Raw genomic sequence first — 12237 nt, 5'->3', positions numbered from 1 at the left:
TCTGAGTTAAAATTTTTGTTTTGTCCATTGTTTTCTCTTCTCAAAACAGAACAAACATTAACAAACAAAACAAACACAAGCTCCTTAATAAATAAGAACAATTTAAACCTTTTTATCACAAAAAAAGAAAAACCTTTGTATCACATTAAAATACTTTTTCAATCTAAAAACAAAAAATATCGTTCAAAACACATTAACAAGTAGAGGCTTTGATTCTTAACTTGTTTACTTTAAAATGAGTAATTCTATATGCTATGTACGCTCACATTTTACTAGCTTGATGTCATAGTATTCATCACTTTTTTTTTTTTTAAGATAAGGGCTGATTCAAACGTTGATGAACAGTGTAAATAAAAGTTTTTTTTTTTAGCTAGCTCTAGATTACTCGAAAAATAATAAGGAGGAGGCTAAATATAAGAAGAGCAGCATTACTCGAAAAATAATCATGTGAACCTAACCTTCAATAAGTCTCAAACGTCACCGTTTTACCGCAAGGTCTAAGAAAAATTAATGGTTTGAGCCGCAATCCCACAGTTCGTCATCCTCTCTTCACAACTCTCTTTCTTCGTCCCTCTCTCTGCTCGACGCCTTCACACTCAGACACACACACAGGCCTGGGGTCACCCAATACCACCAGAATCCGTCACCGCCGGCCACCCTAACTACCCCTCTCCGGCGGAGAAATTCGGAGAGCTCTTCGGAGCTAGGAGCTACCCCTTCTAGGCTAAAAGCACCCAAATAAAAATGAAGGTACTTTCTTAACTTTCTCAATCTAAATGCTTTGGTTCGTGTTTGTAGATAATTGGTAATGAATAATCTAATGGAATGGAAGATGGTAATGCACATTTGAAGGGGGTGGAAGGGCTGGACTTTTGGGGGGGAGGTCTAGGCTGATAGAATTTTGGATTCTGGGGTTTGAGTTCTTTAGGTGTGATTGTTGGGAACTTGTGTGCTCAACTCTTGGCGGTATGGTGGCCATGAAGGCTGAATCACGCACACACTCTAAATCCTCAAAGTGAAATTTGATTTGCTTCTATGTTTGTCGTCTATACTCGTATTTTTCTTCTTCTCCTCTTTACTTCATGTTCTTTCCTGTGTTCAATTTGGCTTTTGGAAAAAATGTTTCAGTTCACTTTGTTTGATTTATTTCCGCTATACATATATTTTAAAATTTCCTGTGAGATTCTGAATCATGGTAAAATGATTGGAGGGAAATCTTGGATCTTGTAGTTTTTTATTTTGTTTAATTTCTCTGAAAAAGGTGGTTGGTTGTGATTCTTGTGAACAATATATTGACTGTGGATATGATTTTTAACTACTTGACCTTGGAATGTCTGATTAAACATTGAGCTGTGATATTTTGACACGGATGTGAACAGACGGGTCTATACGCGCATACATGAATGCACTCACACACCTATATGGAATGAAATAAAATGGGTTGCTTTCCATCTCAATTTGTTGGTACATTATATTTGTGGTTATGGTTCATTAGAAGTGCTTATTTGGCTATACCTCTACGCAGATGATTATTTTTTGTGTTTCTTTTGTTCTACAGCTGTGCAGAGTTTAACATGCTTATGAATGGCTTGGAGAGGGCTTACCAAAAAGGTTAGTACTTATGTATCTGAATCTTTTTTTTTTTCACAAGCATGTTTTCTTAGAGTTATCTTAAGTTATACCACCAATTCAAACATGCCTTGGTGATTGCACTGCACCCTCTTAACAACTTACAACCTTAGATTGATTTCACTTTGATATTTAAAGAAAAAAAAAGAAAATGAAAACATGGAAATGTATTTTTTTTTTCTAATGGTAAAACACAATATTGAGTGCATAATCTCTGGAGTATCATGCTCTTTTTCTGATCACTAGTAGAGAAATATATTGTGTTAACTTTGTAAAAGATGTGTGTGGCCTGGTTGCTTAAATTTGATTCAGTCGATGGTAGTGCATTTGGCTGTTGAAATGATGATAGATTTGACATTTGCTTATGTTAAAGCTAGTTGAGGTTAACCCCAAGGGATTGGCCTATGTGCTAGAGGCCTTGGTTTTGGGGTTTGCTTTAAGGTCCAAGGTTCAACACCTCATGGGTGCAAACAATTCATTGGGGCCACACCCCCTGGTGAAAAGCCAGCGATTTAACCAGTTCAGTGTATGGAAACTTCCGAGGGTGCTGTCCACGGGACCGAGGTTTACTTTGTAGGGGTGGGTCCTAAGGGCCCTGCCTTGTAGAGGTTCCCCGACATAAAAAAAAAAAAAAAGCTAGTTGAGATTAGGATCAATAGTCTTTATTGTCCCGTTATGTTCTTCATGTTTTGCTTGATTTGTATTGTTAGAAAATGATTAAATAGTTTAATTCATAATTTCCTATCACTTTAAGCTTTTAAGGCATTTGGCAGTTTTTCATGATCATAATCAGTGGTCTGAGTTTGAACTGTCTCTAGTTTATGCCTCCCAATTAGAGTTGAAAATTCTATATATTAGGCTCCGCTCATGCGAGGGGTGTTTGGACTCGCTAGTGAAAGGAGTGTTAGAATAATGGTTAAATGATTGAGTGTCCTATTTTTCATCTGATACTAGTGCTATATATATAGATAGATGGATCTATGAATGGACTAACGAAGCCTTCTGAATTCACAGTGACCAATTTTTCATTGTGTTCTAGCCCATTAACGTTTATCCACTCTACTTATTTAGTGTGTGTCTGTATATATTATAGTGACCTGTTTTCCACTTGTTCCGGCCCATTATTTTTTTTCCTGCTTTATTTGCTTAATGAGAGGGTCCCATTTCCAAGTGGTTGGCTTGTTGTGACCCATTATGGTCCATTTGCACATTCCAGTTTTTCCCCGCGTATCAATTCAGATGATTCTATTTTTCAATCTTTTTTGTTGACAATTAATTCCTATATACTTTGACTTTTCCTTTTGGGATCTTAGGTATTGACTCACCCTCCATGGACGAACCTTGTGGAGGAACCCTTAGGTTTTTCGGGCAGTTTCCTCTTTAGTTTCACCATTATAACTTGTTTCTATGCAGGTTATACACACCAGTTTTGCAAGAGCTTTGAATTCTGTACCACCAAGGCCTGCAGTTTGGTCAAAATTTTCAGCTTCCCTTGAGGATGCAGTAAAAACATCAGTCCCTGCTCCATTGAGATGCATATACGGTACTCTTATTTTTTTTAACATTTTTTCCTAGCTTGTGTTGCTATCGTTGTTCAATCCAACTTGACAACTTCTTGGGTTGCTTTTGTGGTTTAGTTATGGTAATTACTTTTTGTTAGTACCACATGTTATGGTTGATGAGCCATTCGTTTGATTTAACTAGCAACTTCCAGATATTGACATTATAATATGGGACTTGACCTACTTGGATACACCTCGTCTCCCATCCCTGGACATACCTTTGTTAATTCTTTTGTTTGATAAGTAAAGCAAATTTATTAAAAGACAAGGAATGCAAACCAAGTACACAGGAAATATACAAGAAGAGAATACCCAGTAAGGTCAAAAACAAGGGAAAAGAGCTCAAGAATCTACGAAGTTAGAGACATCTAGAAGGGTGTTAGCAAAGATCCACTCAAAGAGGGATTTAAGAAAACAAAGCTATAGATCCGAGCTCGTCTTCTCACAGTCATCGAAACTTCAAGCATTCATTTCTCTCAAAATACATCACGTTAAATAAGAAGGGATTACATTCCAAACAACATTAAAATCATTTCGTCTAAACCTTCTTTTCCAACATGCCAGAAGCTCCACATCCGTCTAGGCATAACACACTCTACTTCCAACATTCTAAAAACTAAATTTCACAAGTCTCTTGCAATATCACCATGAAGGAGGTGATTGGGGGTTTCCTCGCTCTTTTTGCATGTACAACACCAATCTATCACTATAATGTGACGCTTGTAGAGATTACCTATAGTGAGAATTTTTCCTAAAGATGCTGTCCACGTGAAGAAAACTATCCTCAAAGGAGCCTTAGGCCTCTAAATGCTCTTCCAAGGGCTAGAGTGGTTGACATTGGGAAGGAGAACTTTGTAAAATATTTTGACCTCAAAATATCTTCTCTTTGAAGGAACCCAACAACATTTATCTTCATCTCCCCGAATCCTCCTAACAGATTAGAGCATTGAAAAAAAAAGTTATAGTATCTACCTCCCAATCATGCACTAATATGATAAAATTCATGTCCCAGTGCACCTTGTCGTTGTGAGCAAACATATATGGTTAGTGCTAACTATTAAACAACTTATTAGAAAGACAAGACAACCAATCAGAAATGTCACAAAATCCCTTGCCCATGGAGAATGCCCTCAACGACAAGGAACATGTACTAGGGTGTATGTGTGCCTCGTTCAGCCACTAGAGACTCGTGCAATGAAAAATAACTTCAGAAAGGATTCCTTCAATGGACAATTCCCACACCAAACTTCATGCTAAAACTTGACCCGAGAGCCATTACCCATCTTGATAGTAACAAAACTAGAGAAGGCATCCCAACTTCTCCTAATATGTTTCCACATACTCGCTTCATAAGGCCCGACAACAACTTCAACGCACCTACTGTTTGCCAAAGTACTGTATTTTTTTATCCACAACCTGTTGCCAAAAGGCATCTCTTTCCACAACTGACGTAGCGGAAGACTAAGGTAACTAATCAAAGAGTAGCGTCTTTGATTCTGCAAGGAGACGCGTCTTCGTCTTCTACCCAAAAAGATAAAAACAAGCCCGCAGGCTAAAAGAAAGATAAAATTCCGCAGAGTATTTGAAAGAGAATTCTCTGATTTGATAATAATTCAATGAGTTTTTTGTTTTACAAAATAAGCAAGCCTATTTATAGAAGAAGAATACTTGTAGAGAAAGTAAACCTACTTCTAGTAGAGATTCTAGAGAAAGTAAATCTAATCTTAGTAGAGAAAGTAAATCTAATCCTAGTAGGAAAGTAAACATAATCATAGTAACAATAGTAAATCTAATCCTATAAGGAAAGGAAATAAAGTCCTAATAAAATAAAATAAAATAAAATCATAATATAAAATTGACAATCAGCGGGAATCGTGGCAATCTTTTCTTTTGTACTTCCATTGTTTGAGAACAGATAAAATTTTGATCAAGCGGCGCTGCTCCAATATTATTTTTGATATTTTCTTTATTTTCATTTTTACCGAAAATAAAGGTAAATATCGTCCTACATTAGACACCCTCACTTGAAAAAAACTCGTCCTCGAGTTTTCTTCGGGACATAGCATGAATGGCTCCTCTGAAGAAAGGTACTTGGAGAAATCTACATAGATAACATCAAGACACGATCTTTTCTTTTCGTCTTCTTCCACAAAAATTTCTCCAACGATTTCTTCTTTGATGTCATCTTCAACTTTACAGTTTTCTTCAAATGAATCATCAATTTTCGTGGTTATCGTGATGAGTTGTGCCTGTGACGAAGGATGTGGTGGTTGTTCTTCCACTGGTGTAGTTGTTGGAACAAATATTTGTTGCTCCACAAATTGTTTCTCTAACGGCAACTCCAAATTAACTGCATCAACATCCTTTTCACCATAATTAATATTCTCTTCATAGACGGAGCGCCTATTTGGAGATTTATGAATATGGTTACGGACATGTCGAATGTGGCTTACATCATCATCAAGGAATTTGTCAACATAAGGATACTGAACGGGTTTCCTTCGGATCCCATAGTCATCCTGGGTATCCCTGTGCTTCCAAAGGGCACGCATTTGCATGCGTTCAAATATCTCCCACAACTGACGCATCTCCTGTTGCACTGTTTGTTGAAACTCCGGAAATTCGACTCTTGAAACAACATCTCTTTCATGAACGTCGTCGTTATAGAAGTTGTTGTAGTATAAGTTGGCCATCGAATCCGAATAATGCCGGCTCGGATACCCCATGAATTTGGCTCTCGAAAGAGTCCCTCCCCTACAAGCTACGTTGTTGGAGAAGTTTGTCACCGTTGCGCTAATTGGTCATGATCAGGATAAAGCTTGCTCTGATACAAACTGACGTAGTGGAAGACTAAGGTAACTAATCAAAGAGCAGCGTCTTTTATTCTGCAAGGAGAAGCGTCTTCGTCTTCTACCCAAAAAGATAAAAACAAGCCCGCAGGCTAAAAGAAAGATAAAATTCCGCAGGGTATTTGAGAGAGAATTCTCTGATTTGATAATAATTCAATGAGTTTTTTGTTTTACAAAATAAGCAAGCCTATTTATAGAAGAGAAATACTTATAGAGAAAGTAAACCTACTTCTAGTAGAGAAAGTAAATCTAATCCTAGTAGAAAAAGTAAATCTAATCCTAGTAGGAAAGTAAACATAATCATAGTAACAATAGTAAATCTAACCCTGTAAGGAAAGTAAATAAAGTCATAATAAAATAAAATAAAATCCTAATATAAAATTGACAATCAGCGGGAATCGTGGCAATCTTTCCTTTTGTACTTCCATTGTTTGAGAACGGATAAAATTCTGATCAAGTAGCGCTGTTCCAATATTATTTTTGATATTTTCTTTATTTTCGTTTTTACCGAAAATAAAGGTAAATATCGTCCTACATCAACAACATACCTCCATAACCACTCTCCCAGTAGAGCCTAATTGAATGTAAGCAAACTCCTAATTCCCAAACCTTCTCCCAATTAACAAAATGGAACTTAAGACTCTTTATCTAAGCCACCCCACAAGAAATCCCTCTGCAATTTTTCTATCCAATTAGCACCAAAAAAAGAAAAAAAAAAAAGAAGTAGAAGTAAAAAGGAAAAAGAGACGGGGGTTGGACTATTCCTCTATTTATCAGTGGGCTAATACCATTTCAAGCAAAAGCCCTTCTTAGACATGAAATTTCCATGATTGTATTTTTCCTACATAATGTGGAGCATTTATTTGCACATGTATACTTTGAATTTATTATGTTGAGAAAATTTCAAGGTTAATGGTGTTTTGTTATAAAGTGTTGCCCAAAATTTCAGCCACAGAGTTCTCTTCCAGCTTTGTATTATGGCGATTGGCTCCTCCTGAAATTCCAGCAGTATTGTCCTGTACAAGGTAATGAAGTTTATTTTCTTTTCTTTTTGGACCTTTTAATTGTTTATCTGGTGCAATGGAAACTTTTGGCTACTACCTTTGTGTTGCTCTTTACTAGTTTTCCAAGGTAAGAGATAGAAGTAGTTCATCATCATCATCATCATTATCATTATCATTGTTATTGTCATTTTCATCATCATTATCACTATCAGCATCATTATCATTATCACTATCACCATCATTATCTTTATCATTATCATTATCATTGTCATCATCACTATCATTCTCATTCTCATCATCATTATCACCATCAGCGTAATAGTGATGATCATTCTCATTTTCATCATCATTATTATTGTAATGATTACCATTATCGATATCGCTATCAATTTTACTATCATTATCATCATCATCATTTTGATTATTATTATTATTTCTTTTATCTTGCTATTCTTTTATGGGCCATTGTTGGGTGCGATGCTAAAACTATGTTGGGGAGTTTGGGGGACGGGTGTGGTTTGTGAGAAAATTTTGGTAAGTATATTCTAAAATAGGGTCCCATTACATACATGCACGACTGAAATTGAAAGGATGATGGTGGGCTTCCAAAAAGTGAAGCATAAGGGTGGCTACATATGACAAATGATAAACTGCTGTCCAATATTATGATATCTATCTCCAGAAGAACATGTCTGGAATGAAGAAATTTCTGTCTAATTTAGTTTCTCCTGGATTCCTAAAGATTCTAATTTTTGTTCATACATTATGCATAGGTGTTTTCATGCCACTCCAGAGCTATGGGCTAGAAGAACAAATAATGATCTAGTTCATGACAACAATTCCAAGAACAAGACTTCCAAGAGAGGGAAGTTTGTGAAAAGAGCCAGGACTGAGCCACCTGTTGAAGCTCCTTATGTGCCTCCTAAACTAAAAAGAACCAATAAATCCTTTCCAGATAAAACAATTGACATATTTGAAGGCATGACAATTGTTGAGCTTGCCAAGCGTACCGGTGAGTCTATATCCACCGTGCAGGATATTCTTGTAAACGTTGGGGAAAAAGTTGAATCTGAGTTTGACCCCCTCAGTGTCGATATTGCGGAGCTGGTAGCAATGGTATTTCCCCTTCTTAGTCATATATATTACATAATGATCCCTCAAGTAACGTCTCGATTACTTATAAAAAAAAGAAAACACAAATGATCTCTCATGTAACAACCTATAGCACCATATAGAGAATACTAGGAATAAATTTCCTGTACCGACTGAAAGATATTTAGTTCTCATCTCTCCTTAGCCATTTCTTTTTTCATCTATATTATCACTCAGTATCAAATGAATTTTAGTTGCTTTGGACACTTTTGGACTTAATTGTTATGTTATTACTTTCTCAGGAAGTTGGAATCAATGTTAGGAGGCTACACTCCAATGAAGGTGTGGAAATTTTACCCAGGCCTGCGGTTGTAACAGTTATGGGTCATGTTGATCATGGTAAAACTTCTCTTCTGGATGCTTTACGTCAAACCTCAGTGGCAGCAAAGGAAGCTGGAGGGATAACACAGCATCTTGGTGCTTTTGTTGTAAGTATGTCGTCAGGAGCAGCAATCACATTTCTAGACACCCCTGGTCATGCTGCATTCAGTGCAATGCGAGCAAGAGGGGCAGCAGTCACAGATATAGTAGTGCTAGTTGTAGCTGCTGATGATGGAGTGATGCCTCAAACACTTGAAGCCATGTCTCATGCAAAAGCAGCTAACGTGCCAATTGTTGTTGCAATTAATAAATGTGATAAACCAGCTGCTGAACCAGAAAGGGTAAAACTTCAGCTTGCTTCAGAGGGCTTGCTACTGGAAGAGATGGGTGGGGATGTTCAGGTGGTTCAAGTTTCAGCGATAAAGAAGACTGGATTGGATAGCTTGGAGGAGGCTTTGCTTCTCCAGGCTGAAATGATGGATCTGAAAGCACGTATTGATGGGCCTGCTCAAGCTTATGTGGTGGAGGCTAGACTTGACAGAGGACGGGGTCCATTGGCTACTGCAATAGTGAAGGCAGGGACTTTGGTTTGTGGTCAGCATGTGGTTGTGGGCTCACAGTGGGGCAGAATAAGGGGTATTAGGGATACAGTGGGGAAGTTGACAGAGAAGGCAACACCTGCAATGCCAGTCGAAATTGAAGGGCTGAAGGGGCTCCCAATGGCTGGTGATGATATTGTTGTTGTGGACTCTGAGGAGCGTGCTAGAATGCTTAGTGAGGGGAGGAAAAGGAGATTTGATAAGGATAGGCTTAGAAAGATCAGTGAGGGGGCAACAGAAACTCTGGAATCATCAGATGAGGTGTTTAAGAGGGTTGAAATGCCAATAATAGTAAAAGCAGATGTTCAGGGCACTGTCCAAGCTGTCACCGATGCATTGAAGACTCTAAATAGCCCTCAGGTATGGCAAGATCAGTACTGCCTTGTATCCTGAATTTTGTGATCTCTTTATAGTTGTCAAGAATGTTCAAATAATTACTTTTTGCTTTAGCCCTTTTTTTTTTTTTTTTTGATAAGGTGAATATTATATCCAAAAGAAACTGTACGAAGGCACAGAGCATACCCCAGAAAAAAGGCAAAAACATAATTAGGTTGGGCGAAGAGGAGGCTCCCACCAAGTTTAAAAACTAGACTAATCAAAATACAGAAAGATCATCTCCGAGATACCCCATGAACATTGAAGCATCTATTTTCCTGAGATGGGTTTGAGTCATGGAGGTCGTTGCTTTTAGTTCTTTCACTAAACAAAAATCCTGAACTACATTACTAACATGCATAGCGCGGTTGTTGTGGATCCAAGGATTTCATTCTTTCCATATGGCATAGACTGTTGCAGCAAACATGATTTTGCCATTCAAACTAAGTGGTGATGGTTGTTTGGTCTTCCTCACTGTATGATAACCAGTGATCGATCTCTGTTTTATCATATGTTAAATGCGGTCCTTTCAAAAATATACTCAAGTTTGAAATGCTCTTTGGGCCAAGTACACCAGAACAAAGAGTTCAGCTTATAAGTTTTTTCTTCCTACTGCTATTATATTGTTGTTTCTCTTTTACTACATATGATTTGAACCTATAATCTACTCAATCGGCCACCCTGTTCACTGAGTCTAGGCCAAGGGGCAGGTGCTGCTTTTAGTAAAACATTGGGGTTGTTACCTGAAAGTATTGTCTGGTATTTCACTGCTTCCTGAACTTGCCACTTATTGTAATTCATGCATTCTTCAATTTATTTGTCAGGTTTTTGTGAATGTCGTCCATGTTGGTGTTGGGCCCATTTCTCAATCTGATGTGGAACTAGCGAAAGCCTGTGGTGCTTGTATAGTTGGGTTCAACGTAAAAAGTCCACCTAATTCTCTGAGTCTGGCGGCGACTCAAGCCAGTACAAAGGTACTGACCTGTTCTCTCAATCTCAATCCTCTGATGAGAATGTTAAATTCGTTTTAATCCGTCAAGTTTAAGATTATGCTTTAATCTAAAAATACTATCCTTATTATTGTTGTTGTTTCTCTTGTTGGCTGTAGATAGTGTTGCACCGTGTGATCTATCACCTTTTGGAAGAAATGGGCAGTTTGATAGTAGACAAGGCCCCTGGGAGTTATGAGACACAGGTTTCCGGGGAGGCCGAGGTGCTGAACATATTTGAGCTCAAAGGAAGGAGCAAGTCGAAGGGAGATGATGTGAAAATTGCGGGCTGCCGGGTCATTGACGGCTGTGTCTCTAAATCATCAACTTTTAGGCTGTTGAGGAGTGGGGAAATTGTGTTTGAAGGATCCTGCTCCTCTCTCAAGCGGGAGAAGCAGGATGTGGAGAGCGTGAAAAAAGGAAGCGAGTGTGGAGTGGTGATTAGTGATTGGGATGATCTGCGGATTGGAGATGTCATCCAGTGCTTGCAGCAAGTTGTAAGGAAGCCAAAGTTCATTTCCTCAGAGAGTGGTGCTGTTCGAATCGAGTGCTGATATATCTCTTTTGCTAATAACATGTTCATTGACATATGATTTAGATTCTCCTTTTTGATTTGATCAAGGACAAGCAAATTCGTGTAACGTCGGGTCGTCAACGCGTGGACTTTCAGCAATTTTGCAGCTGTTGGTCCTGCCCAATTACTCAAATACTTCTGAGTGGCTACAGATTATGCGTAGGACAATTTTGGAAGGTCATAGTAAATTGTTTGGGAGTTGATATAAATTTTGTTGTACAATAATGAAATTTGTGATTATTGGATCGTAACATGAAGAGTAGAGGAATTTATTTATTGATACTTTACAATTTTGATTGCCTATGAGAAGGTTCTACCATTCTATAGATCAAACAGTATATGTTTGAAAGAGTTTTCTTTATCACCAATCTCTGGATGGATTGCTCCCATCTTTATCACCAATCTTGTATTCTTCCCTGGTTGGGGGTCCATAATACGTGTCGCACTTGCCGTCTCAAAGTGGAGCAAGAATGATGTTCATGCTTTTTTACTTCATTGATAGTTTTTGATTTTACTTCAGTTTTGACTTGATTTTACTTCATTTGGTCAAGGGGTGGTCTGGTTTTTTTCGTTTTGTTTTATTTTTAATTTTAATTTTTTTATTTAGGATAACTTCACTAAAGATCCTTAAACTTTCACCTGATTTGACAAACTCCCCAATCTTTAAAATTTCTCAATTTAGACCCTCAAACTTTTAATTGCTCTCAATTTAGATTATTCCGTTAGATTTAGCTGTTAAAAATCCTTAAAAAGACTAGAATATTCCTTGTTTTTTTTTTTTTTTTTTTTTTTTTTTAAAAAGCAAAAACCAAAATAGAAAAAAGTAAAAAGACCATGCGGGTCAGGCCAGACCCACGGTGGGTTTGCTGGCCGAGACCTAGACTGGGACACGGCCAGATTTTTTTTTTTTTTTTAAGTCAGGGGTATAAACGTCATTGTTTCACTTTTAACGTTTTAAATCTGACGGATGGGTCCAAATTGAGAGCAATTGAAAGTTTAGAAGTCCAAATTGAGAGATTTTAAAGTTTGAGAATGTTTGTCAAATCTGGTGGAAGGTCATGGGTCTTTAGTGAAGTTACCCCTTTTTATTTTTACATTTTGTGTTTTGTTTTGTTTTGTTTTTTTTTTTTTTTATATAAATTTTATAAGTGGACATTCTCAATTAGGTAGTAGTTTGAAGGAG

General features: G+C 37.5%; 2 protein-coding genes across 2 annotated transcripts; one reads left to right on the top strand and one right to left on the bottom strand.

Annotated features, from left to right (window-relative positions):
- Positions 1-514: 514 nt before the first annotated feature.
- Positions 515-11382, top strand: LOC132174777 (Translation initiation factor 2, small GTP-binding protein). The gene is made up of 8 exons (XM_059586453.2): positions 515-750; positions 1559-1611; positions 3043-3172; positions 6996-7065; positions 7818-8160; positions 8439-9476; positions 10316-10465; positions 10600-11382. Exons 2-8 carry the CDS (start codon positions 1585-1587, stop codon positions 11032-11034), a joined length of 2193 nt encoding a protein of 730 aa, XP_059442436.2. The 5' UTR covers positions 515-750; positions 1559-1584; the 3' UTR covers positions 11035-11382.
- Positions 4745-6984, bottom strand: LOC148586820 (uncharacterized). Its single transcript, XM_088514707.1, has one exon. The coding sequence runs from the start codon at positions 5915-5917 to the stop codon at positions 5054-5056; it is 864 nt and encodes a 287-aa protein (XP_088370833.1). The 5' UTR covers positions 5918-6984; the 3' UTR covers positions 4745-5053.
- Positions 11383-12237: the final 855 nt, after the last annotated feature.

This window comes from Corylus avellana, chromosome 3 (assembly GCF_965113065.1).
Source record: "Corylus avellana chromosome 3, dhCorAvel1.hap1.2, whole genome shotgun sequence".
Classification (NCBI taxonomy): domain Eukaryota; kingdom Viridiplantae; phylum Streptophyta; class Magnoliopsida; order Fagales; family Betulaceae; genus Corylus; species Corylus avellana.
The sequence above is the reverse complement of the archived record's forward strand: the minus strand, read 5'-3'. Positions and strand labels throughout refer to the sequence as shown.

Bases quoted from the DNA above. Each gene is read 5' to 3' on its own strand.
- LOC148586820 (XM_088514707.1), bottom strand. From the start codon at position 5,917: ATGGGGTATCCGAGCCGGCATTATTCGGATTCGATGGCCAACTTATAC.
- LOC132174777 (XM_059586453.2), top strand. From the start codon at position 1,585: ATGGCTTGGAGAGGGCTTACCAAAAAG. The intron at 3,173-6,995 runs GTACTCTTATTT...TTTCAGCCACAG, and splicing joins TCCATTGAGATGCATATACG to AGTTCTCTTCCAGCTTTGTA. The intron at 7,066-7,817 runs GTAATGAAGTTT...CATTATGCATAG, and splicing joins GCAGTATTGTCCTGTACAAG to GTGTTTTCATGCCACTCCAG.